This window comes from Eulemur rufifrons, chromosome 9 (genome assembly GCF_041146395.1).
Source record: "Eulemur rufifrons isolate Redbay chromosome 9, OSU_ERuf_1, whole genome shotgun sequence".
NCBI lineage: Eukaryota > Metazoa > Chordata > Mammalia > Primates > Lemuridae > Eulemur > Eulemur rufifrons.
The window spans coordinates 35,208,010-35,233,932 of record NC_090991.1 but is presented as its reverse complement, the minus strand read 5'-3'; the positions used below and the strand labels follow the sequence as shown (position 1 = coordinate 35,233,932).

General features: G+C 48.2%; 1 protein-coding gene and 1 non-coding gene across 3 annotated transcripts; one reads left to right on the top strand and one right to left on the bottom strand.

The window, feature by feature from the left end:
* Positions 1 to 294: 294 nt before the first annotated feature.
* SP2 (Sp2 transcription factor) lies at positions 295 to 24,851 on the top strand. Of its 2 annotated transcripts, none has more exons than XM_069481297.1 (7): positions 295 to 433; positions 13,627 to 13,703; positions 14,455 to 15,429; positions 19,563 to 19,875; positions 21,451 to 21,625; positions 21,886 to 22,079; positions 23,593 to 24,851. In XM_069481297.1, the coding sequence occupies exons 1-7, from the start codon at positions 427 to 429 to the stop codon at positions 23,691 to 23,693; spliced, it is 1,842 nt and encodes a 613-aa protein (XP_069337398.1). In that variant the 5' UTR covers positions 295 to 426; the 3' UTR covers positions 23,694 to 24,851. The 2 variants fall into 2 exon arrangements, with proteins under 2 accessions (XP_069337398.1, XP_069337396.1); XM_069481295.1 differs by having other exon boundaries at positions 13,624 to 13,703; positions 23,593 to 24,842.
* On the bottom strand, positions 20,545 to 20,606 carry LOC138392740 (U7 small nuclear RNA). The gene has a single exon (XR_011235019.1). It is a non-coding gene; the product is annotated as a U7 small nuclear RNA (small nuclear RNA).
* Positions 24,852 to 25,923: the final 1,072 nt, after the last annotated feature.

The window sequence follows — 25,923 nt, the reverse complement described above, 5'->3', positions numbered from 1 at the left end:
TATCACTCATCCTCTGGGTTAGAGGTGGGTGGAAGGTCAACCACAACCAATACAAAAACACTCCTCAGCTAAGCCCCTCCCTATTCAGCTTCCTGTTGCTGTCCATCAACCACCTGGCAGGCGGGACTTTGCCTCCCTCCAGTTGGCTGGGGAACATGTCGTTCATTCTCCTGTAGGTTTCCGGTTGGTGCCCTCTACCGTCCATCAGTGACATTTCACAGACCTATTGGCCAAACCAACGTCGCTCTAGATGCGGCTCGTTGATTGGCTAGTAGTGCTGTCGGTCCCCAATGTACCAAGCGCTTATTGGTGAACGCTGCCGTCGCTCGGGCGGTGGCGGGCTCCGGGATTGGCGGGTGCTACGCGGGCGGTGTCAGGCTCTCGGTGGCGGCGGAGGCGGCGGAGGCCAGGGAGGAAGATGTCGTAATGAGCGGTGGGTCCTGGCCGCTGCCGGCGGGGTCTTCCCGGCCCCAAGGGTCGGGAAGACCGGCAGAGGCCGCGGGGACGGGGAGCCGGGGCCGGAGGTTCCCCCCTGGGGCCGGGCCTGGCGCCGGGGCCCGGCTTCGGGAGGGGCGGGGGAGGGAGGATTCCCGCCCGGAGGAGGAGCGGGGCTGGCCAGCCGGGCGGAGGCACCCGGAAGGGGGCGTTCGACTCCCCGCCCCCTCGGAGCCCGCTGGGCGGGAGGGCGGCGCTTCCGGGGGCTGGCGAGAGTAGCGGGCACTGGGGCGGGCTGGCACCCTCTGTACTGGGTCGCCGACCCGGCCTAGTTCTTGCTCGCCCGGTAGACAATACCTAGGCCTACTCCGAGGAGGCGGCCGACACCCCTCGTGCTTGCCCCTTGTGTGAGGGACCCTCCTGCACTTTTAACTCTAGGTGCCCTCCAGCGATTCAGGGTTCTCCGGAGTACCCAGGGGCGAGGGAATGCTTAGGACTGTGCCGGCCAGATTGCCACTGCTGGGCATAGACGCCTACCCGGTTACCGATGTATCCCAATCGGGAGATGGTGTCAGGACTCGAGGGCACTCCCTGGGCAGATGACCTCTCGCCTTAGATTGCGGAGTGGGCAAAGACCTTTTAACGTTTGCACTTGGATCCTTGAGCCTCCAGCTAGATATCTGCAAGCTCTTAACAGAATTGTGAGAAATTTGAGAACTTGTTGACATAGCTCCCATACCTGACGCCCGTCGGGGAGACTAAAAAAATCCCAAAGCCCAGGCCCAAACAATCTTAAGGAATGACTGAAGAAATAAAACAAAATGGATTCTTGCTTTCTTCCTCCACCCCGCCTCCATCTCCCTTGCTGACTTGTTCTCAGCCTCCTAGTGCTTCTTGGCTTATGTTTCCTTCCCGGTGGCTTTCTAATTTTAGTTGAAAAGGAACTATGTCTTCTCCTCTGGGCAATTGAGAAACCTATCCTCGCTGCATTCCTTGGTTTTGATTCCAATATCCTGTCATGTTTAATTGTTTCTTAATTAACTTGATCCAAGGAGACTCAGTCTGGCTTTTCTCAATGCATATTCTCCCAAAGTTCTCCTTCTGAAGTTCTTGCTTAATTATTTGTTGTTTCCTAAAGAAAGGGATGGATGGGCCAGTTGATCTGCTTTTAGCAATGAATTGGCCCAAGGTCCCCCTTGTACAGATTTCATTGCAGACAGAACGGTGCTGTTTCAAGGTGCACTGGCATGCACTGTCTAAATCTGTTTCATGTTGTACCCCAGAAGGCATTAAGTTTCACAGTGGAGGGCTAAGTGTGGAATTTGTATTTTGGATAAGACTTTTAGGGCTAGGAAGTTTAGAGTGTTGGCCAGCTCACAGAGAGGCTGCGAAGGGAATGACGTGGAGTTCAGACCACAGCAGTAATTTCAATTACTAACACAAAGAAACCTGTTGTCTGCAATAATGAATATAACTGCAGTGTCTTGTTTTGTTTTAAATTCTTGTGTGCGATGAAGGGGGCGAATCTGTCAGACAACCTATCAATTGGGCTGATGATGTCAGTGTTCCAGTGGCTTCTAACAGGCGTTAATACCTGTTGGAAATGGAGTCTCATTGGCTGGGATGATTGGTAAGTTTTCTAATTCTAGTTTTTCCACTTGGTTGTACAGAGGCTTAACCTCTTTGGTTAAAAGCAACAAAAACAAGAAAAAAAAGTTAGTCTGACATAATTATGAACCCCCTGAGCAAGGCTGGTAAAAACACATGCTCTGTCAAGGAGACCCAAGTAGAGTTTGTTCGTAATTCGATCCTCACCTGACTGCTCAGCAGGGAGAACTGGCTATAGGAGAAAGAATTTGGCATGACTGTGCACAGCACATAGACTGGCCACTTTTTTCCTCTCGGATTCTATTAAAGTTTGGGCCTCTGGATGCCTGTCAAAGAGGTGAGAAGAAGCTATACAAAGAAATTGGCAAATGTCTGGGTAAAGGACTCTATGGCATTTCAGCAAGCAGGGTGGTTCGTTTTGAAATCTTGGTTTTGAACTTCTTGTTTCTTCTGGTGGTTAATAGCAGCCTTTTGGAGAAGTTGCAGGGTCCCTTGGAGCAAGCAATGAACAGTCCTTTGCTATAGGTCTGTGGTAGTTCCCGGGTATTAAGCAAGTACAGTATTGGCCAACTAGGGCCCTTATGAAGACATTTTAAACTTGTCGCAGCCAACAAATAGACCCTAGTATTGGCTTAGTTTCAGCAATTTTTTACACTTTGCCCACTCACATTTCTGTGATAGAAATGTGGCATGTGCTTTTGCTAATAATTTTCTTTATCCCCTCTGTTCTCTGTATATACAAAAATTGGAAACTGCTTCTAAACATTGAAAAATTTAGGATATTTTGGATCAGGTGGGCAATGGCTACAGAATGAAAGATTCAGAGAAACACTGCTTTAAAGGGTGTGTAGAGTATTAGAAAATTTAGGGATGGAGTGTTGTGAACACTTCTGAGTTTACAGGATTAATGGTTCAATCTTAAACCTTGTGGCTCGCAAACTTGGAGTAAAATCTATTTGGCAAAGCTCATATACTTTCTTTTAAGTTTATAGGTAGATATGTCTGGAGTCTCCCTTTGGGCAGCTGAACTGGATTTGTGAACTTCTCAGCATGTTCTAAACCAGGAACACTTTGCCTACAGGTTGGACCAAACCAGTACCCAGTACATGTCTGGGCTGAGAAATGGACATCGTTATGGAATGCATTTGTTGGTGTTTTTGCTTGTTTGTTTTTGCCTTGCTTTTGTTTTGGATATGCATGCAATTCCTTGTGTGACTTCTAGTATTATTGTAGAAGGAAAAAAAGCTCTTTCTCTTTATCTCTTCCTTCATAGAGCCAGCACTTAGATCTTTATGTTTCTGAAATGTAGCGGAGACTCTCTTTCTTAAGATGCTCTTCCTCGATGATTAGCAGATCTTTTTTTGGCTAGCAGCATTCTCTTTGGAGACCCCACTGTGGAGGAGGTCTCACTTTTCTGTCAGTAATGTACTAGAGCAGGGTGGAAAGGTGAATGAAGAGGGTAAAAACATGGGCCATTTCTAACTCAAGGGCATTCTCAGGCTAAGTAGGAAAGGGATTGGAGATTGCCCTTGAGGAAGTGCTCCCAGGTGGCACTGGTAGATTTGTTCCAGTTGATAGATTCCGGAATGGAAAACTAATTTTTCTACTGCCTCAAGGTATACTGAAAAAAATAATCTAGGAGCAAGCTTAGAGTCAGCACTAGCAGCTTGGGGGAAGCTGTGGCTTCCACTGCATGTCCAAGAAGCGCTCTTTCAGGATGCTCTGAGGCTGCCCGTGGCACAGGGGAGTACTGTGCTTCTCATCCGAGTGGCCTTCAGGCTGGCTTGTTCTTGGGAGATAAGTTCTGCTCAGGGGCAAGAGGGTATGAAAGGGCTGAGTGCCATGCTTCTTAGTCTATCCCCAGTGAGCAGCTCCGAGCAGCAGTGCTGAGATGTCAAGGCAGTTTGTGTCACAGGACAAGTATGCTTGAAGACTCAGCCGTGGGACTCCTTCACTGGGGATCTCATTCCCTTTATTGCAGTTTGTTTCAACATAAGAATTGCTTGCTGTACTTACCCAGAAGCTCTGCCACATTGATATTACCACAGAGATTTAGCTTGGGTGACTTGTGTTTGATGCTAAGTGCTCTGAGATGCCAGTTTGTCCCTTTGTGGTGATCTAGGCTGTTAGGTGGCCTTTCAGCCACAGAATGTAAGTGGCTCGGAAGGAGTCAGCAGACACTGGCCTAAACATTTCCAAATGTCATCTTTCTAGAGCTTGCTCTTTGGGCTCGTCACCTCTCCCCTTGGGATTTGGTACAATCACAAATTGGCCTCTGAGAGAGGGGGAATAGAGAATAAGAGAGAGCAGGCAGAGCCATGTGATTGGAAGTGGAATATTTCTGCCCTGAGTGTCTAATTGGGAATCTTCTCAGATCAGCCTAGAAGGAAACCAGACCAAGACATTTCCCAGCCTTCAAAAAAGTAAATGGTAAGCCAGCCCTGACTTCTCAGGGGAAATGAAGTCACCACTCATTTCAGAAGCTGATCCTAGCTGATCTCCTAGCCTGGGATAAATGTGGGGAGTGACTCACAAATAAATGTGCCAAAGCAGAGAAAGCAGTGTGTTTGTACATAATGAGCTGCTTTAGGGGGAAAAGTATATCTTGCTTGTTTTTTTCCTCCTGTTCTCTGAGACGGAATTCTGAGGTCTCATATTCTTTGACCAAAAAACCTGGCATCCTTTCCGGGGCTGCTTCGGTCAGGGTGAAGAGTTCTCACCACCCCATGCTGCCCCAAGCCCCACTCACTTTTCCAGAGCCCCTTCTGGGATGGTTGGGTGTGACCCAGGCAGGATGCAAACTAGCAGCTGACAAAGCTGACAAAGTCACTTTTTTTTTTTTTTTTTGAGGGAGGAATTCAGGGTGGAGAGAAGAGGTATTCATATTCAAGTGACCTTGTTATCTTGACTAACTGTCCCCTATACATATCAATTGAGAGAAGCACGATGTGATGAGTGGTGTGTGCTTTTACGGAACTGGGCCAGGAGCAGGACTAGACTACTCTTGGCCTAAGTGTGAAGTGACTGGTGGAGTCCAGAGTACCATCTGGGACTGGATCAGCTGAGCCCACCTGTGGAGTGGATCCTGGCCTACCCCCAGGATGCGCAAATCTGCAGGGGTTTTCTTCTTTGGTGCTTAATTTTTAGAGACAGGATCTCACTATGTTGCCCAGTCTGGTCTTGAACTCCTGGCCTGAAGCTATCCTCCTGCCTCAGCCTCCCAAAATGCTGGGATTATAGGCATAAGCCACAGTGCCCAGCCTTCCTTTGGTCCTTAAACTCTGGTTAGGCTCTTCTATTCCACACCTTCTAGGATGCATTCACTCATTCATTTATTCATCAAATATATATTAAGTACCTACTGTGTGCCAGGTTCTGGGGTATATTTGTAGGGCAGAGAGAAGTCTCTGCTTTTAGGATGCTCACATCTTAGTGGGAGACAATAAATAACTAATAGGTATTTACTAGACAGTGAGAAGTGCTAAGGAGACAAACAGAAGAGAGGAAGGATGGGACACGTGGGAGGGGCAGTTTATGTAGGGTGCTGGGGAAAGTCTTGTGAGAAGGTGAAATCTGAGTAAAACTCTGCAGGGAGAGAAGATTGAGCTGTGCTCAATCTGGGTGAGGGGAGGAGGGTGAGAACTTAAGCAGAGGGAACAGCAAGTGCAAAGGCCCTAAGGAGGGGCCATACCTGGTATGTTCAGGAACAGCAGGGAGACCAGCATGGCTAAAGCAGTGAATAAGGGAGAATGACGGAAGGGAGGTCAGAGATCAGGTCACACAGGAGCCTTATGTGTCATGGTGGGGACTTGGGTCTTTGTTTGAGTGGGAGATGGGATGCTGTTGGGGGCCTTAGAGCAGGGGAGTGACATGATTTCATTTAAGTCTGGTGGGTCTCGCTCTGGACGTGTGTTGAGAATAGGCTGATGGGGTCAAGATCAGAAGCCCAGCTAGGCAGGCGGCTTTCTCAGTTATCCAGGTGAGAGATGATGGGGACCTGGGCCTAGGCAGTGATAGAAGAGGTGGTGAAAGCAGTTAGATTCAGTATATATTTTGAAGGTACAGCCAAAAGTGTCTGCTGAGTGTCAAATGTGGGGTGTGGAAGAAAGAAGTCAAAGATAACCCCCCAGGTTTTAGGGCTGAGCAGCTGGAAGGACAGAGTTACCATTCACTGTAGTGGGGAATTCTGAAGGAGGCAGGGAATTAGGGAGATGTCAGGAGTACTGTTTGGGGCCAGGTAGATTGGAGATGCCTGTTAATATATCCAAGTGGACATGTCAGTAGGCAGTCAGATGTACAAGTCTGCAGATAGAAATTTGGGAGTCATCCTTGTATAGAATCTATATATTATTGGTTTTTTAAACAGTTTATATATTATTTTTTTAGAGATAGGGTCTTGCTCTGTTGCCTAGGCTAGAGTGCAGTGGTGCTGCAATCATAGCTCATTGTAACCTTGAACTCCTAAACTCAAGCTATCCTCCTGCCTCAGCCTCCCAAGTAGCTGGAACTATAGGCACGTGCCACTATGCCCAGCTAATTTATTTTTATTTTTTGTAGTCTAGCTATGTTGCCCAGGCTGGTCTCAAACTCCTGGCCTCAAGCAATCCTCCCACCTCAGCCTCCCAAAGTGCTGGGGTTATAGGCCTGAGGCACCACACCCTGGCCATATTATTGGTTTTTAAAGCCACAAGACTAGATGAAAGCACCCAGGAAACCAGTGTAGACGATGAGAAAGATAGCTCCTGGAACTGAGCCCTGGGGCAAGAGAGGAGAGGAAGAATCAGCAAAGGAGACTTAGAAGTAGCCAGAGAGATAGGAAGCCAATGGCAAGTGTGGCTTAGAAGCCACGTGAAGAAAGTATTTCAAGGAGGAAGAGCAGTCAGCTGTCAGAGCAACACAGAAGGTGAGGTCTAAGAAGTACCTGTTAGATTTAGCATGGTGGAGATCTCGGTGGTGTGGGCAGTTTCGGTGGCATGTGTGGGGAGGGTGCAACGTGGTTGGAGCAGCTGCAAGAAAAACTGGCAGGAGAGAAACTAGGGACAGCAAGTATAGGTAAAGATAACTCTTGTAAGGAGTCTTGCTGGAAGAGAAGGAGAGAAATAATGGATCTTAGCTGATGAAGGAAATTTTAAATTCTTAATGACATTGCGGACACATAAGGGACGTGGGCTGAGGCAGAGGGTCAGAGTTGGGGGTAGGGAAGGCTGGAGCCTTACTCACTCACCTTCTTTTGGCCTGTGGCGGTAGTGAGCCACTGCCCCAGGGAGTTGTTGTTAATGACAGTCAATGAAATTTGCTTACGGTTATTGGGCTCTTATAATGGTTACCGTGATTGCCGGAGATCTGTTTCTTGTTGGAACGTTCAGGGCAACTTGGAGTCTTTCACAACCCAGGCTGCCTTTCCCTCTATCCAGGCTGATTCTCTTACCCATTTGTCAGCTTCCTTTGAGGTCCAACTTTGTTCTCTCAAACCAGCCCTGGCTTGCTTTTCTCTCACCAGCACTTGAATTCTTCCCGGCTCGGCAACTGGGAAAGCCTGGGCTTAGAAACCGCTCTGTTGGCTTCCAGCCCAGCCCAGCTGACCAAAATAGCCAGCCTTAGCCAGCCAGAGGACTGTGTGCGCAGAGTGAAATTCCTCCAGGGGAAATACCACAGCAGAGGGCCAGGCAAGCCAGAGCCAGGGTGGTAGGAACCCACCAGGCAGGAAGAGCCGAGTGCCCCCAAGGCCGCCTGTGCATGTAGTTGGAGACATGTTGTTTCCCAGAGGGAAAAGGCCTCCTAAGCCTACTATTGTGACACTTCTGCAGGCCCTTTTTCTCTCATTCGCTGTGTCTGAAGAGTGGTGTTCTCAATAAAATGTGGAGTGGAACAGCGCCTGGCCTGGTGGCCAGGACTCAGGGGTCCGTCTTCCTCGTGCACTGTACTCTCCACTAGTCAGCCATAGAAAGACCCCTAGCACTGAGACACACACCCTGCCCTAGGGTGGAGGGACAGTGCCAAAGGTCACCATGGGGAGTATACACTGGCACATGGCAGGGTCACATGCCCCAGCCTTGGGGTGGGATAAGGTCAGGAAAGGCTTTTCCTGAGTGAGTACAGATGAGCTCTAGAGGACAGGAGATGACCAGACAACTAGGGGAGAGCCTGCTCCAGGCTCCAAGTGAGAGAGAGGATGGCATGTTTAATTCTAGAAATAAAAAACCTAAAGTGTGTGTTGGGAGAGGCTGTAGGGCTGGAGATAAAGTTGGAGGGGGAGGGGCAGGCTATTCTGGCTGATAAGCTTATTACTGGAGGGTGGAAACTACTGGGGGATTTAATAAGGGGAGTGGCTGGATGGGATTTGCATTTTGAAAAGATTCTTCTGACCAGAGTGTGGAGGCTGGGTAAGAGGCGGGGAGGCCAGAGGCTGGGATTGGAGGCCTTGGATGGTGTTTTAGGCTGAGTGGAAGGCGGCTAATGCTAGGACAGTGGCCATGGGGATAGACAGCCAGGGGCAGACTGGAGAGAGCTTTCTGCCGAGGAGGCAGAATCATCAGGACTTGATGAAGGGTGGGCAGTGAGGATGCTGCTGAGGTTTCGCTGTGATTGCAAATATCAGAAGAGAGGCTGGGTTAACCAAGGATTTCATCCAGCCCCCAGGCGTGTGTGCTGGGCTTGGTGTTAGCGGTTCCTGCAGTGGATGGCCCACCCTTAGGGAGTCTTCTCATACGTCAGGCCCATGATTATCCAGTGGGTGATGAGTGCTACCAAAGGAGTTAGCCTCATCTCAGGAGGTCCAGAAAGGTCTCTGAGGAAATGACATGCCTGTTACGTAATGGCTGTCAGTAAATTTTGCTGGGAAAATAGCCTGAGACCTGAAGCGGGAAAGACCTGAAGGGAAAGGCGTTAGCTAGTAAAGAGAGAAGAAAGAGCTGTGGGCGAGGAAGGGCAGCAGCAGATGATGAAGGCTCTTCAAGGATCTGGAAGAAGGTCTATGACGGCTGACGAGACAGTGGACACAGGTGACAGCTCAGTGCTGGAAGTGTCTGTGTCCAGCCCAAGTGGAAGGCCCACAGAGGGCTTGGCGCACTGGTCTAACACTCAGAGCAGGGACCTGGGCCAGACACAGGCCTGGGAGTCATCAGCTTATGGAAGGTACGTGAAGCCATGTGAGTGGGAACAGTCACCCAGGGAGAGGGTGCTGGGTGGCGAGAGAGGACAGCTGTTGGGAGCATCAGTATTTAAGGAGTGGCAAAGGAAGAAGGGCCATAACGGGGAGAGGTGGCAGGAGAGGTGGGAGAAAGTCCATGGGAATTTCAAGGAGGAGGGAGTCGGAGCATGTTGGATTTAGCAGCAAGGAGATCACTGGGGACCTGGGCAAGAGCAGTGTCAGCAGAGCGCTGGGGTGGACATCCTGATGCCTCTGGAAAATGAGCACGTGGGGAAGAAGGGAGGGGACAGCAGAGTACTGGCACCTTTTCCATCAAGTTTGGCCAAGGAGGGAGGAAGAGAATGTTGTGCTGGAGGGGACAGGAGGTAAAGACATGATCAGTATACATCAAGAGTCTGGAGACACGGGGAATGCTTTTCTGCCATTCTTGGGATTAAATTGGCTTCCAATGTGGGGGAAGGAAAGTCGGATATGGTCCCATCAGGTCCCCCTATGCCATTTCCAAGCCTTGTTTGATGCCCTTGGGAGTTTTCCTTTGAGCCTAAGAGAGGTACTGTTGCTTGGATAGTTAATCACTGTAAAACTTCACCGGCCTTGGGACTGTTGGGAAAGTTTTAGCCAACCTGAATTAATGAAAAGTCTGTATGATATAACTGAAAGAAATGCAGCTTTTTCTTTTCAAGAATATGCAGTCATCCTGTTTACCATGTTGCTAAATGTGGGTTTCAGTGACCAGATGTAAATTGCTGACAAAAGCAAATGGTACCGTTAAAATGGCCAAAGTAGTATAAACCAATTCCATAACTCTGCCTAAGAGTCCCTCTGCAGTCTTCATACATGAATAGTATGAAGGAAAAGTTAAGCACAATTTATGTCCAAATTATACATTTTAAATATAAGGTTCCAAATTAATGAGGTTCTAAAGTGCCTTTGATTGTCATCTTGCAGTTAAATGTATCTACGCTGTCTCTTCTTAGCCACTTTTCATTTCCAAACATCAACTGGAAATGCCTCTCTTTACCCTTTCGTGGTTAACCCCAGGAGATAATTCTGCAGTGACAGGGAGATTGGTCTCTGCTTTGGTTGCCCAAGTCTGCAGCCCAGGGGCCATAAAGCTCTGAGTGACACTAGGAGAGATACTTACAAACATTGGGTTGAGATCTAGGGGAGGATTTCAAGAGCCAGCTGGGGAGGAAAATGAAACCAAACTGAAAAGGTGCAACGTTGAGCACCAGCAGTCTGCAGCTTGCTTTGGGGATTCTGCTTTGACCTCCTAACTGAAGAATCACTCAGAGCCCAGCCTGGTGTCCACACAGTTTGAGTCCAGGGTAATAATGACTGCAGAGGGAGACAGGGAGTTGATTAAGAAGCACTAGGCCAGTTTTCATTTCATTTCATTTGCTCTCTGCCCTGATCTGGTGTCCCTCTGTTTCATAATAGAGGATGACTGAGGGAGCGTCATTCACCAGTGCTAGCTAAGTGAACCTGAGGCCGGGGGAGCCTCCTGGGAGAGCCTTCCTTTCCAGCCCTGCCAGCAACTAACTCATCTTGTGTTTTTATCAGCAACATGGTCTGAGGAGTACAAAAATTTTAAAAACCATTTGGTCCAGCTTCTTACCCCATTTTAACATCCTGTCTTCAACAGAGACACACATCCTGTGTTAAACTGAAATCTGCCTTCTTGAAATGTCCACATAGGAATTTTGGTTCTACCCTTTGAACCCACATATGGAATAAATACCCTGGTGAATGTCCCCACTCAGGCACCCTGGCCTCAACCACTGCTGCTGTCCTCTGGACAAGCTCCTGTTGAAAATCCTCATTTGAAAATGTCTCTTAGGATAGAACCTGATGCTCCAGATGTGGCCCCCCAAGTGGGCAGAATACACTAGGACTATTATTATTCTTGTTCTATGATTGAACTTTTAGAAATGCAGTCCAAGATTGTAGTAGCTTTTCTGGCAACCATATCTAAATTCGACTGGCTCCCATTTAGCTTTAAGTCAAAATCATGGGGCTTTTTCACGTGAGAAGCACTATTAAACTCTTTCTGCCCTATATGCATGTGATTAGTTTTTTAACCTAAGTGCAGTATTTACCAAGCTTTAACTCAGCATTTATTGATTATCCACTGTATGTTAGGTCTAATGCTCGATGCTTTCATATAAATTATTGAAGCCTCACAAAAATCCTCTAAGGGTGACATTGCTTCTCTTGTACAGAGGTACGATGAGGCTGAGAGTGACCATCTCACTAACGAATGGCACAGTCAGAATTCTCATTTAGGTCTGGAGCCTCACATTCTTAAGCATTGTACTTTCTGGGTTTTTTTTAAAAGATGTCTTTGAACCCTAATACTGACATCCATTGTGTTTATAATTCTTCCCAGTTTTGTGATATCCACAAGTTTAACTTGGCTTCTAGATTTTCATACTGTTTCCTAAACTTGGGTGGTGGATAAGGCTATTCTAAAGCCATGTTTTCAGCTTGTGGGGCACAAAACCAATTTAGTGGGTCACAGCCAGCATTTAAAAAAATTAAATAGAGTGGGAAAATGTCAAAGTCCATCGCTGTAATAAGGGCAGATTTTGTTTCAGGAAACTTTTATTGCATGAGCACAGGACAGGGCATGTAGGGTGTGTGTGTGTGTATGTATGTATGTACGTGCATACACTTGTGTGTTTGCATATGTGGGTCTTCATGTAAATTGTTTTTATAACTTTGGTTCATGGTCTGATAGTTTGAACACCACTACTCTACAGGAAAAATGTTTTGGGATTGACTTAGGTTATTTTCATTCTATTAATAATATTACAACTTTAATTTTGTATGTCTATAAATCTGTGTCAGCTTATTGACCTAACTCGTATAAAGAAAACACATGTAACTGCAAAAAAAAAAAAAAAATCCAGTAAAATTCAAATCAATATCATCATTCTGGGAGGATGTTTGACTGAACCCAAATCACAGCTTTCTGCGTAATCATGGCAAGGACTTGACTCTCTGGGCTCCTTGGTTGCTGCACGCCCACCCTGTAGTGTGCCGGTGCAGAGTGACACAGTCCTCCCACTGCTTCTGGAGAGAAGTCCTCCTTCACTTTGTACAGATGTATCATGAATTAAATGTGCAGAATTAAGTCGTCCTAATCAGCCCACACAGTTATAGGGGTGCGCTTGTATACACACACACAGGCCCTGAGACTTGAAGGGCTTGGTTAAGCAAGTCTTCTAGTGTTCTGTGGTGTATGCTCGTTTTTAAAAAGATAATCATCACAGTGAAAACACAAGAATAAAAAGGCCTCTGAGGCCGGGCTCGGTGGCTCATTCCTGTAATCCTAGCACTCTGGGAGGCCGAGGCAGGAGGATCACTTGAACTCAGGACTTTGAGACCAGCCTGAGTAAGAGTGAGACCCCATCACTACTAAAAATAGAAAAATTAGCCAGGTGTCGTAGTTACTCAGGAGGCTGAGGCAGGATGATCGCTTGAGTCTAGGAGTTGGAAGTTGCAGTGAGCTATGATGATACTACCACACTCTACCCAGGACGACAGAGCAAGACTCTGTCTCAAAAAAAAAAGTACAATAGAGTATATTTACTGTGGGAAAATGAAGTCAAGCAAAATTCTACCACTAAGAGATAATGGCTTTTAACATTTTGGCTTTTTTTTAGACTTTTTCCTATATAGCCAAATATATATACATTTAAACAAAAATAGAATTTGTTTTCATTTTTGTTGTATTCAGTCATTTGTTGTCTCTGCCTAGTGTTGGTGATACCTGTGGGGCCATACCTATTGTCCTGTGTGAAAGTGTAGATTCGCTTAAAGAAATTGCCCATGTGCTCTGTAGTCTATATGATTCCCGGGGCCGCTGTGCCTTTGTGGTGAAGGCTAAGGATGAAACACCCAAGACTTCAGAACAGAAGGCAGCAGGCATGTCCTTGTCAGGAGTCCTGGCTGAGCAGTGCTTCTCTCCCAGGCAGGTTTGGCATCTGGGTACAGCAAGAGCTTGAGTTAAGAGCTAGAAGACTAGCTGGGGGCCTCCCCCTGCCTACCATAGAGGGGTTCCGCTCTAGCTAGGGAGAGCCAGCAGGGTATGGCAGAGACAGCTCCATTGCGTAGCACAGCTGAGTTACTGAAGACAGTCTTGGTATCTTCGTGTTTTCCCAGACTTTACAGTGGCTGGAGGGGACAGCCCTGTGGAGGCAGGACCAGCTGTCCTCATGGCCTCAGATGGCTGAGTCTGAGGACAGGAGAAGGTCATCTACTAAAATAGACGTAGGGCTGCTAACCTAGAGTGAGGAAGTGCGGGCAAGCGTTGTTAGCCTCTCTTAAAGAAGCAGCAACAACTAGAGGCAAAAAGAAAATCTCAGACAAGTGGGCTTGGGTTCTTTTCGGGCATCTTATATATTACTCCGTCTCTTTTCTTCCAGCAGATCCACAGACCAGCATGGCTGCCACTGCCGCTGTCAGTCCCAGTGACTACCTGCAGCCTGCTGCCTCTACCACCCAGGCGAGTGGGCAGTGGGCTCTGGGGGCCGGGCTGCAGCTGCCTGCACAGACGTGCTGCAAACCCTCTCTCCCCGTTGTCTCACTATAAATAGCCCAGGACAGGAGACTGGGGAAGGTCCGGTTATCCACGTTTTCTGGACTAAGAAACCATGGCCTCAGTTGGGTCAGGGGGAAAAACCAAGATTAAACTCAACATTCCTTCCATCAGACTCCACTGCCGGTAAAAGGAAAACAGAGGCTCTTTCATTATAGCCTTAAGGAATGCCTTCCCCAATCTATCAAGTCATATGTTCTGAGTACTAGAAAACACTTGACCGAAGTGTTTATTCCACCTATGGCCCCTCCCCTGCTTTTCCTCAGCCCTTCCTCAGTTGGGCAGTCGGGTCGGTCCTCAGTCTCTGTGGTGGGCTGACCGAACGCCATCTAAGACCCAAAGATGATTCACTGTCCCTGTTAGAAACAAGGCCAGTGGGGGACAAGAAAGCAGCCCTTACCCTGTCCAGGGGGTGCTTCTGGGGAGTTCTTGAGAAAGACATTTCCTACCTTTTCTTCCTTAGTTACTTAACAGAGAAACCAGCAGGGGAGGGGAGATAGGAGCCACTGCAGGGGGAGGGTGCTGGCAGCATGCCTGCCACAGAGGTGGGGAAGACCCTTGGGGAAGGCTGCCTGGAGGGAGAGGATCCTGACGGGCAGAGGGCGGCTGGGCAGAGGGCCTTCCTGTCTCACTCCTTTTCTCTGCTGGTTTTTTGCAGGACTCCCAGCCATCTCCCTTAGCCCTGCTTGCTGCAACATGTAGCAAAATTGGCCCCCCAGCTGTTGAAGCTGCTGTGACGCCTCCTGCTCCCCCTCAGCCCACACCACGGAAACTCGTCCCTATCAAACCTGCCCCTCTCCCTCTCAGTCCCAGCAAGAATAGCTTTGGAATCCTGTCCTCCAAAGGAAATATACTTCAGATTCAGGGGTCACAACTGAGCACGTCCTATCCTGGAGGGCAGCTGGTGTTTGCTATCCAGAATCCTACCATGGTCAACAAAGGGACCCGATCAAATGCCAATATCCAGTACCAGGCGGTCTCTCAGATTCAGGCAGGCAGTTCCCAGACCATCCAAGTGCAGCCCAGTCTCACCAACCAGATCCAGATCATCCCTGGCACCAACCAAGCCATCATCACCCCCTCACCGTCCAGTCACAAGCCTGTCCCCATCAAGCCAGCCCCTGTCCAGAAGTCAAGTACGACCACCACCCCTGTGCAGAGCGGGGCCAATGTGGTGAAATTGACAGGTGGGGGCGGCAACGTGACGCTCACTTTGCCAGTCAACAACCTCGTGAATGCCAGTGACACTGGAGCCGCAACTCAGCTCCTCACTGAAAGTCCCCCCACCCCACTGCCTAAGACTAACAAGAAAGCAAGGAAGAAGAGCCTTCCTGCCTCCCAGCCCCCCGTGGCCGTGGCCGAGCAGGTGGAGACGGTGCTGATCGAGACCACCGCAGACAACATCATCCAGGCAGGAAACAACCTGCTCATCGTTCAGAGCCCTGGTGGGGGCCAGCCAGCTGTGGTCCAGCAGGTCCAGGTGGTACCCCCCAAGGCTGAGCAGCAGCAGGTGGTGCAGATCCCTCAGCAGGCTCTGCGGGTGGTACAGGCAGCATCTGCCACCCTCCCCACTGTCCCCCAGAAGCCCTCCCAGAACTTTCAGATCCAGGCAGCTGAGTCGACGCCTACTCAGGTACCACACCTCTCCGCACCTGCCTCCCTCCGCTCCTTTAGCTGCCCTTTGGGTTGCTTTGAAGATGATGCTGATCATCTCTCGATTTCATCTGAGTATCAGGAGTCAGGATCTTTTGGGGTGGGCAGTAAGTGGCCGTTTCTACCTGACAGATAGGCTCTCTTCAGTTCATAAGGCCAGTTCTGCTTATCCTTAGAAATCAGATGACACGTAGGTATATTTTGGTCCTTTTTCTTTATGGGATGTCTTTTGGGGGATGGGTAGGGGACAGACATGTACTTTTAAAGTTTATTTTTTATTATAGAATTCCTCAGAACGGTCGTGAGAATGAAAACAGTGAGAACCATAGAATTTTATGTAAAGTAAGAAAACTAATGAAAAGGTGCTGATCATTGTAAATAACATAGAAAAAAAAATAGGAAGAAGCAGTCTAACTTTAGCAGGATCATTTAGGTCAGATTCATCTGGGATGTTAAATTCAACAAGAACTTTTGGGATTTATTGATGTGTTCTAATACTCCAGAAATCTGTTTGGCTCTGAGAGGCAGATTTTATTCTTTGTGTGTGCCTACTAAGTGCCAGCGATTGTGCCCATATTTCAGATGGAGAACTCACAAGTTATGAAGTATCCAAGATCTCATAGGGTATAAATTATAAGAGCCAAGATTCAATGTAGATTTCTGACTTCAAACCCCACATTCTTTTTCATTTTCCATCTTGATTCTTTGCGTCTGATGTGTGGCAGGTGCTGCCATTGAAATTGGGGACAAGGTTTTTTTTGTTGTTGTTGTTTTAATTTAAAAAAATAGGCCAGGCACAGTGTCTCATGCCTGTGGTCCTAGCACTTTGGGAGGCTGAGGCAGGAGGATTGCCAGGAGTTTGAGACCAGCCTGAGCAACAATAGTAAGATCCTGTCTCTACAAAAAATAAAAAAATTAGCCAGGCGTGGTGGTGTGCGCCTGTAGTCCCAGCTACTCAGGAGGCTGAGGCAGGAGGATTGCTTGAGCCCAGGAGTTTGGGGTTGCAGTGAGCTGTGATGATGCCACCAGGCAACAGACTGAGACCCTGTCTCAAAAAAAAAAAAAAAAAAAAAACCAAACCAAAAAGCCCCTACCAGTGAGGAATTTATGATCTAGCTGTCTATAGACAGTGGTCAACAGTGGGAGCTTGTACAATCCTCTGGGTGGAGAAAAAGTGCCCTAGAGCTGTGGACGTGGAAGTCATACAGGAGGAAATCAGAGGTCTGCCCTAAAATGCCTCCTCCCTTCTGGCATATTTTATGTTGCCAGGTGATTTTTTATAAACTGTTTATTTACCACAGTATCTGCAAGGTCCCATTATCAGACCTACCTTACAGGTAAAGAACTGAGGCGATACCTGCTCAGTTGCACATCCTCAGCAGTGCCTCTCCTCCCTTCCGTGAGGTCCCGTATCTTGAGATCGATGGAGGCAGGACTCAAACACAGGTCTTCCTAAGGAAGTAATCATACATATGCAAAAAATTAAACCACATTATTTTTTAATGACTACATATTTTCCATTATCCCGATGTGCTGATTATTATACAACTGATACCCTGTTAACTGTTTGTCCAGGCTGTTTCCAGTCTTATAGCTAAATAAATTCCTAAAAGTGGGTCAAGGATATGTACATTTTTAAAAAGTATATTATATTCTATATTAGAGCTTGGCAGTCTGTGGCAGTCAAGTCAAAACTGGCTCACCCACCTGCTTTTTTTTTTTTTTTTTTTTTTGAGACAGAGTCTCACTCTGTCGCCCTGGGTAGAGTGCAGTGGCATCATGACAGGTCACTGCAACCTCAGACTCCTGAGCTCAAGCGATCCTCCTGCCTCAGCCTCCCGAGTAGCTGGGACTACAGGCGCACACCACCACGCCTGGCTAATTTTTTCTATTTTTGGTAGAGATGGGGTCTCATTCTTGCTCAGGCTGGTCTCCTAACCTCAAGGATCCTCCCGCCTTGGCCTCCCAGAGTGCTAGGATTACAGGCATGAGCCACCATGCCCCAGCCACCCACCTGCTTTTGTAAATAAAGTATAATTGGAACACAGACGTGCTCATTCGTGATGCATATGTACCACAATGGAGTTGAGCAGCTGAGGCAGAGAATATATGGCCTGCAAAGCCTAAAATATTTACTATCTGTCCCTTTTCAAAAAACGTTTGTTGACCCTTCAGATGCAAATACACACACACAAAAATTAGATTTGAAAAAGGGCTGAGTGTCAGAAAACTGGGAATGAGATTTGTGTATTTATTAGGAAATGACCTGAGGTTGGTTTGTTGTCTTTTAACTGAGAAACACAGTCCAGGAATTAAAAATAACCTCAGTCAAGATCACAGCAGGATTGTTTTTTTCAAAGAACTTTTTGCCCATGATCCTCTTGTCACTTCCGAATGCTTTAATTCCTACACACAGGGACACTCCACATACCACAATTACAACCATCAAACCCAGGAAATTAGCAGTGAAGCACACTACTATCTAATTCAGAGGCCCCATTCAGATTTTACTACTTGCCCCAGTAATTCCTTTATGGCACAAGGATCTGATCCAGTATTACACATTATATTTAGTTGTCCTGTCTCCTTAGTCTCTTTTGATCTGAAACGCTTCCTCATTCTCTACTTGACTTTCATGACCTTGACACTTCTGAAGGCTGCAGTTCAGTGTTCCTCCATTTAGGTTTGTGTGCACTTTCCTTAGATGCAAGTTACATATTTCTTGCTTTCACAGAATTGCTGCTGTGTTCTCACCGCATCCTAAGAGGTAGAGCAAGAGTTCAATTTGCTCACTTCCTAGTGGTAGTTAAAGTGATGCCTGGCAGATTTCTGTACCTTAAAGTAACTTTTTTTTTCTTTATAATTAATTACTATGTTGTAGGGAGATAATTTGAGACTGTAAATAGCTCATTCCTCATCAGACTTTTGCCCACTGAAGTATCTTGTGCTATGAAATTTTTTATTTAACTTTTTTTTTTTTTTTTGAGACAGGGTCTCACTCTGTTGCCCAGGCTAGAGTGCCATGGCGTCAGCCTAGCTCACAACAACCCTCAAACTCCTGGGCTCAAGCAATCCTTCTGCCTCAGCCTCCCGAGTAGCTGGGACTTCAGGCATTTGCCACCATGCCTGGCTAATTTTTTCTGTATATTTTTAGTTGTCCAGCTAATTTCTTTCTATTCTTAGTAAAGACAGGGTCTTGTTCTTGCTCAGCCTGGTCTCAAACTCCTGAGCTCAAACAATCCACCTGCCTCGGCCTCCCAGAGTGCTAGGATTACAGGAGTGAGCCACCACGCCCTGCCTATCTGTATATATTGAAACTTACAAGTTTCCACCAATATCTCTAATTCCCATCCTACACCACTGGGTTCTGTCTGGTTTTCTCCCTGTCCATATATTTAACTCCCTTTTCTGACAGTGAGAGCCCTCACTCCCATTATCCTTAATAGACTTCCATTCTGGACTGGTCCCCCTGTAGGTAACCAGTTTCCCACAGCCACCAGCTCTCCCACGTGGACACCCCCCTTGGCCTGCTGCTGCCAGCTCCTCCCCCCATAGATACCCTCCTCACCCCCTGCAAATGCCCTCCTCGCCCACTCAGCCTCTAACATACATTTTTAAGGCTTTTGATACATATTCCCAAATTTCCTTCCAGCAAGGCTAGCCCACATCATACTCCTACTTCTAACATATGAGTGATTGCCTGTTTCCTCCCGTCTCACCAATAATGAGCATTATATTTTATTTTGTCCAATCTGAATCAGAGAAAAATTGTTCTTCATTAATATGTGGCTCTCAAAGACTAATATGAACCTGTTTTCATTTGTTTGATAGTCATTCACAAGTGCACTGCCTTCTAATTCTCCAATTCTGAGGTTTGACAATTATATTTTTATATGATAAGTAAATTAAATGTTTGGTATCAAATCAATAATAGTCAACATTTGCCAGCTTAGTATAGGGATGCCATCAGCCCTCTGTTGAACATCACCAGTGCAGAGATGGAGGTTTGGGTGGGAACAGAGGCACTCCAGTTCTCACTTGGGCAAGGACATTTAAGGTTCCAGGAACCCACTTTCTCCTGGGCACTGACTTTTTCTCTCTGGCCCCTCCCAGGTCTATATCCGCACGCCTTCCGGTGAGGTACAGACGGTCCTTGTCCAGGACAGTCCTCCAGCAACAGCTGCGACCACCTCTACCACCACCTGTAGCAGCCCTGCGTCCCGCACTCCCCATCTGAGCGGGACCAGCAAGAAGCACTCAGCTGCAATTCTCCGAAAAGAGCGTCCCCTGCCAAAGATTGCCCCTGCCGGGAGCATCATCAGCCTGAATGCAGCCCAGCTGGCGGCCGCTGCCCAGGCAATGCAGACCATCAACATCAACGGGGTCCAGGTCCAGGGTGTGCCTGTCACCATCACCAACACTGGCGGTGAGGAAGGCCCCTGCGGCCAGGGTGTTGGCAGTGGTGCCTGTGCCCCTGGCACATGGGGACTGTGGGCCTGCCCCGGGATTTCCAGTAACGAGAGCGAGAATCCAGCCCATTGTAGCTTAAGGGCATGTCCATATGTAGCTTCTCATTTAGTTCTACGGTAGTGCTGAGAGATAGTTTAAGACACACGTCCCCATCTGACAGCTGAAGACCTTGAATGTAATGGAGAAAATAGATGTACTCAGGAAAACTTTCCAGCTGATGTCCAAATGCAAAAAAGGCTACTTGAGGGAGAAAGCCTTGCGTTAAGTTTGGAAGAAAAGGAGGGAGCCCTTGGCAGTAGGAATAGCTTGTGTTGCACTTCAGTGCATTGGTGAGGTTTACACTGTGAAAGTGGCCTTGCAAATAATCAGTTTTTCTGTTGGGAAAAATTGAAGCTACTTACCAAAAATGCTTCCTTACATTCATTCCCTGGGTAAGGGGCAGTTTTGAAGGAAGTAGGAGCTCTCAGAATCTCCTCTCTTCATCCTCAGGGAGTTTTTGGCACTTCATGCATTTGGTTTTCCCACTAGAGGTGACCCCAAAAAGGGAGGACAAGGTATCCTAGTGGACTTGATTTTTCCCAAAACCCATAGAACTGTGTCCTCACTCTTTAAAATTTTTTTATTTTTGAGTCTTCCAGTAAGAACTGGAAAACCTGCTAGACAAATTCTAAAAGAGCTATAACACTTGTGTTCTCACTCTTATTAACAAAAATCCTGCCTGTAATCCTAGCACTTTGGGAGGCCGAGGCAGGCAGATGGTTTGAGCTCAGGAGTTCGAGACCAGCCTGAGCAAGAGCGAGACCCTGTCTCTACTAAAAAAAAAAAAAAAATAGAAAGAAATTAGCTGGACAACTAAAAACATATCGAAAAAATTAGCCGGGCATGGTGGCGCATGCCTGTAGTCCCAGCTACTCGGGAGGCTGAGGCAGGAGGATTGCTTTAGCCCCGGAGTTTGAGGTTATTATGAGCTAGGCTAATGCCATGGCACTCTAGCCTGGGCAACAGAGCGAGACTCTGTCTCAAAACAAACAAACAAACAAAAAAACCCAAAAATCCCTGGAGACCTTCCTGAAAGCAGAGTTGGTATTTCACAAAGGCCTAAGAATGGAGGAGACTCAGGAAGAAAAGCTCTAAGACAACCCAAGACAAGACCCTTCCCAACTGAAATCATGTGGGCAACATCTTAAAGTGAATTCTGCCTGCACAGTCCAGTGCTTCAGGCCACTGACTCTGAAGTTGTTGGCCTGGATTCAGATCCGGATTCAACCCCTTACTAGCTGTGTGACCTAGATATGTTTTTGAGCCTGTTTCTTCATCTGTAAAATGATAATGATAGTACCTATTTCATAGGGTCATGAAGATCAAATGAGTTACTTCTTATTAGGGTCTCTAAAATGGTATCTTGCACATAACAGGCTCCCAAAAATACTAGCTGCTACAGTTTTCATCCTTATCATGTGCAGAAGGGAGGAAGGGTTGATCCGAGGTTTCAGGCTTCCTTGCCCTGACCCTGCCCTCTTCATCCCCACAGGGCAGCAGCAGCTGACGGTGCAGAATGTTTCTGGGAATAACCTCACCATCAGTGGGCTGAGCCCCACCCAGATCCAGCTGCAGATGGAGCAGGCCCTGGCCGGAGAGACCCAGCCTGGGGAGAAGCGGCGCCGCATGGCCTGCACATGTCCCAACTGCAAGGATGGGGAGAAGAGGTAACTCAAAGAGAGGAGCCAGGCTACCAGGCTGGCGTGTGCTATGTTCCCCAAGCCCCTGCCTGGGACTGTTGCCCAGGGCTTCGAGCCAGCACAGTCCCTGGGGGGAAGAGTTGGTGGCTGTGTGCCACCTTGCCTTCTGCCTTTTCTGTGCTCTCTGACCTGACCCCACATCCCCACTCCATCCTGTTCCTGCCCCCGTCTTCTACCTCCTCCCTCTCTTCTCATTCCCTCCACCCCACCCTCATCCCAATTCTCAGGTCTGGAGAGCAGGGCAAAAAGAAGCATGTGTGTCACATCCCCGACTGCGGCAAGACATTCCGGAAGACGTCCTTGCTGCGGGCCCATGTGCGTTTGCACACTGGCGAGCGGCCCTTTGTCTGCAACTGGTTCTTCTGTGGGAAGAGGTTCACGCGGAGTGACGAGCTCCAGCGGCACGCTCGCACCCACACAGGTCAGCTCCCCCGACCCCAGCACCCTCCACCCACACCGGTCAGTCCCCACCTCTACCCCCACTCTACCACCCTTAGGAACATTGACACTCTACCCAGCCAGGAACTGCCACGCTGAGCAAGCGCTACAGACTGTCCAGGGACTATACAGGAAATTCTTTCAAGCCATTCCTTTATCACTGTTGTTTCCCAAAATAATGTCATTGCATTACCCAACCTGATGACTTCCGCCATATCCGCATAAGTAGTTATTTAACAAGCACTGATGTTATACGCCAGGCACTAAGCACTCTATGGGAGGATACTTTGATTATGCCCATTTGCTGAGGACGGTGAAGGAGCCAGGGCACACTGCTAGGGACTGGTGGAGCTGGGTTCAAACTCAGGCCTTGCCACACTCTTAATCACTATCCCACACTGCCCTTTCTACTGCTTAGTGCTTTTCCTTAAATCGTGTCATCTTTTTTACTTAGTTATGTCCTAAGCAATATTTTATTTTATTTTTTTGAGACAGAGTCTCGCTCTGTTGCCCAGGCTAGAGTGCTGTGGCGTCAGCCTAGCTAACTGCAACCTCAAACTCCTGGGCTCAAGCGATCCTCCTGCCTCAGCCTCCCAAGTAGCTGGGACTATAGGCATGCGCCACCATGCCTGGCTAATTTTTCTATTTTTAGTAGAGATGGGGTCTTGCTCTGGCTGGTCTCAAACTCCTGACCTCAAATGATCCTCCCACCTCGGCCTCCCAGAGTGCTAGGATTATAGGCATGAGCCACTGCACCCAGCCTAAGCAATATTTTTGATTTCACAGATTTGATATCACAGTTATAATTTTACGTACTGGCAAATAAATGCAAAACTATTAGAAAAATGTTCATCTTTCTACCACCTGAAATTGTTCTGGGTGGTGTCTGGTGGTCCATGCACACACTTTGGTGAACACTGCTCTAGTGAATGCCCCCAGTGAGCAGACCCCTGTCCTGGGACTGGGGCTAGGGGCACATGTGACCCAGGGCTCCAGGTCCTGGCCAGTGTGGTGGACAGGTCACATCCCCATTAGAGGCTCCACCCCACAGCAAGTGACCTAGCTGGGTCAGTGTGGTTTGGACTAAGCGAGTGCTCAGGGCTGGCAGGGTCGGGATGGAGTGGGGTTTTCCTGTGAGGGTGAAGATGCTAATCCAGGTTCAAGGTCAGAGGGACAAAGATCAGAAGAAAGCCGGTGGATGGCTTGCACAGGAAGACTGAGGTGCAGGGGCTCAAAGGACAAGGCACGAGAACAATGTAGAATGGAGGTCAAATGTGGGGCAGAGAGAAATGAGAATTGATAAGAGTTTAGATCAGTAGACACTGGGGAGCAAATGCATAAGCAGAGGGTAGGCAGAATGTGGCAACAAGGCCATGTCAGCTTTATTGGGTGCCCCTCACATGCACCCCTCCTTTTCGGGGCCAGGACAGTGTCTATGCATGGACTTTCTGGGTTCATGGGCCTTCTGAGTGACAGGCATCTCCTCCTCTTCCCAGGAGACAAACGCTTCGAGTGTGCCCAGTGTCAGAAGCGCTTCATGAGGAGTGACCACCTCACCAAGCATTACAAGACCCACCTGGTCACGAAGAACTTGTAAGGCCAACTGAGGCGGGAGGCCCCGAAGATGCAACCCCCGTCTGTGTCCTGCCTGGGCCCCTGGCAGAAAGGAGCCCCATGGTTACCCTGGGCCCGCCCTCAGGCCACCTCCTGTTCTGCGACTGTGTCCCACGGGAAGGGGCTCTGCTCCCTGTACTCTCCTCCTGAAGCCCTCTGGCTCTGCCCTGGCCCTTCCCCTCTCAACACGAGCTCCCGGCCTGCCCAGACTGTGGACACTGGCCGTGCCCAATGAGACGTTCTAAACCAGGACGCGTGGGAACCCTTATTTCCAAAGGAAAAACATTCATTTCACTCCGTCGAGGAGCAAAGTGAGCCCCCACCCCGCCCCACTCCCCACCCCCAACACTGCCGGAGTCGCATCGTGCCATGACCCCCTCTCCTGCGCCTCCCCGGCCCCACCAGCCACTCTGGACGCGCTGGGGCCCTGCCCCGCCGGCACCCACTTCTGGAGAGGCTCAGGAGGCCCTCCACTCCACGGGCCCCAGCCCTGCCCAGCTCTCCTCCAGCACATTCCAACTTTCTATTAACAAGTCAAGATACGCCCCACTCCTCCGACTCCCCTCTTTTTCTATGGAGAACGTTGCCTTATACTCTCTACTTCAGATGATGAACACTGTGTATTGTGTGTGCTTTAAAGAAGTTTTATTTAATTGCTCCCTTCTTCCTTTCCTTGTTGTTCACTTCCCCCACGCCTGCTTTCAGTTGAGGGTTTTGGGGGGCAATGATGAGCATATGAATTTTTTTCCTCACTCTAGGAATCCTCTTTTCTAAATGACACAGCATTTCAACCCAAATCTGGATTCAGATGAACACACCTTCACATCTGAACCCCCTCCCTCTCTCTCCCCCTCATCTCACCCGCCTGCCCGGCCCAAGCTCTACTTGTGTACAGTGTATATTGTATAATAGACAATTGTGTCTACTACATGTTTAAAAAACATATTGCTTGTTATTTTTGAGGCTTTTAAATTAAACAAAAATCCAACTTTATTTTTAGTTGTAACTGCTTGAGGTATGTTTTATGAATTAAGTGACAGATTTGTTATCCTTTATTAACGATGTACTTTGTTGGTCAGCACTGGGCTGACAAAAATTTTTTCTTGCTAATAAATTTAGTTGCCTGAGGCAAAACCTGCAACTTGGCAATTCGGCTTCCTTTGTCTTTTACTTTGAAGAGCTCAGAGAGGACTCAGAGGAGGGAGCCAGGGTCTCTTAGAGCCATCCACACTGGGACCAAGGCAGGACCTTGCTCTCCCGACCCCTGGCAAGTCGAGGCCACAGCCTGCAAGGGGCCACAGCCACATGACGTGGTACTGGCACGAGACCCCAGAGAACCTCCAGAGGCAGGGCCCCAATGCAGGTGTTTCTGCTTTTTTCTTCTGTAAGCCAGTTTTGGTTATACCGCAAAGCGGATACCACAGAGTCAAGTCACAGCAATGACTTCCTTAACCAGGAAGCCAACTCCTCCACTCATCTCTTCAACCCCTAGAGGAAGGCTTTGGCCTCAGAGCCCATTAGTAAGAAGCCTAGAGAGACGAGCCAAAGGGGCTATGGTTCAGTCCCTTCCAGAAGGCTAGAGTGTGGCAAAAATGCAGTTCCCCAAGGGCCAAGGGCCTGGCTAAGGTGGAGGGCCAGGCAGCTAGAGGCCTGGGAGCCCAGCTCCACCCAAGAGAGCACCCTGGCCACAGATTCTGTTTTTTTCTCTCCCCTGCCCAGCACCCCAGGGAAGACAGCAAGTTGAATGTGCCTTTTGGTTCTAGCAAGTGCTGTAGATCTGAAATGTTGGTAGGGATTATTATTTTTTTTCCATAACTAATAGGAATTCAGGTTGTGATGTTAAGCAAATTAAGATTGGAGCTCGCTCAGTACATGTGTTTTAAGTCTCGAGGGGGCCTAAAGAGCACTGGGGCTGAGGGGAGAGGCGAGCTCTAGTCTCAAGCATGTAGAACAGCACGTGCTTTTTACTCACCCTCAAAAGGACACAGCCAGGATCACTGTTCTGTTCAGCAGTGGTAAGACTTGTTTTGAGCTATCCATTCCATTGCTGTTTGCTTTGTCATCGGCCACCTGCAGCTCCTAGCAAACAGCTTTTCCTTAGAGCAGTGGCCTCTCACACAGCTGAAAAAGTAAAAAGGACACAGATCTCAGATGGATCCAGGTTCTCTGCCCTTGACCACTTCTTTGTAGACAGGCAGAGGACCCTTCCCACC

Excerpts from the sequence above, each read along its gene's own strand:
- SP2 (XM_069481295.1), top strand. Across the intron at positions 21,626-21,885 it reads TGCAAGGATGGGGAGAAGAG|GTCTGGAGAGCAGGGCAAAA; the intron begins GTAACTCAAAGA and ends CCCAATTCTCAG. Across the intron at positions 22,080-23,592 it reads GCACGCTCGCACCCACACAG|GAGACAAACGCTTCGAGTGT; the intron begins GTCAGCTCCCCC and ends TCCTCTTCCCAG.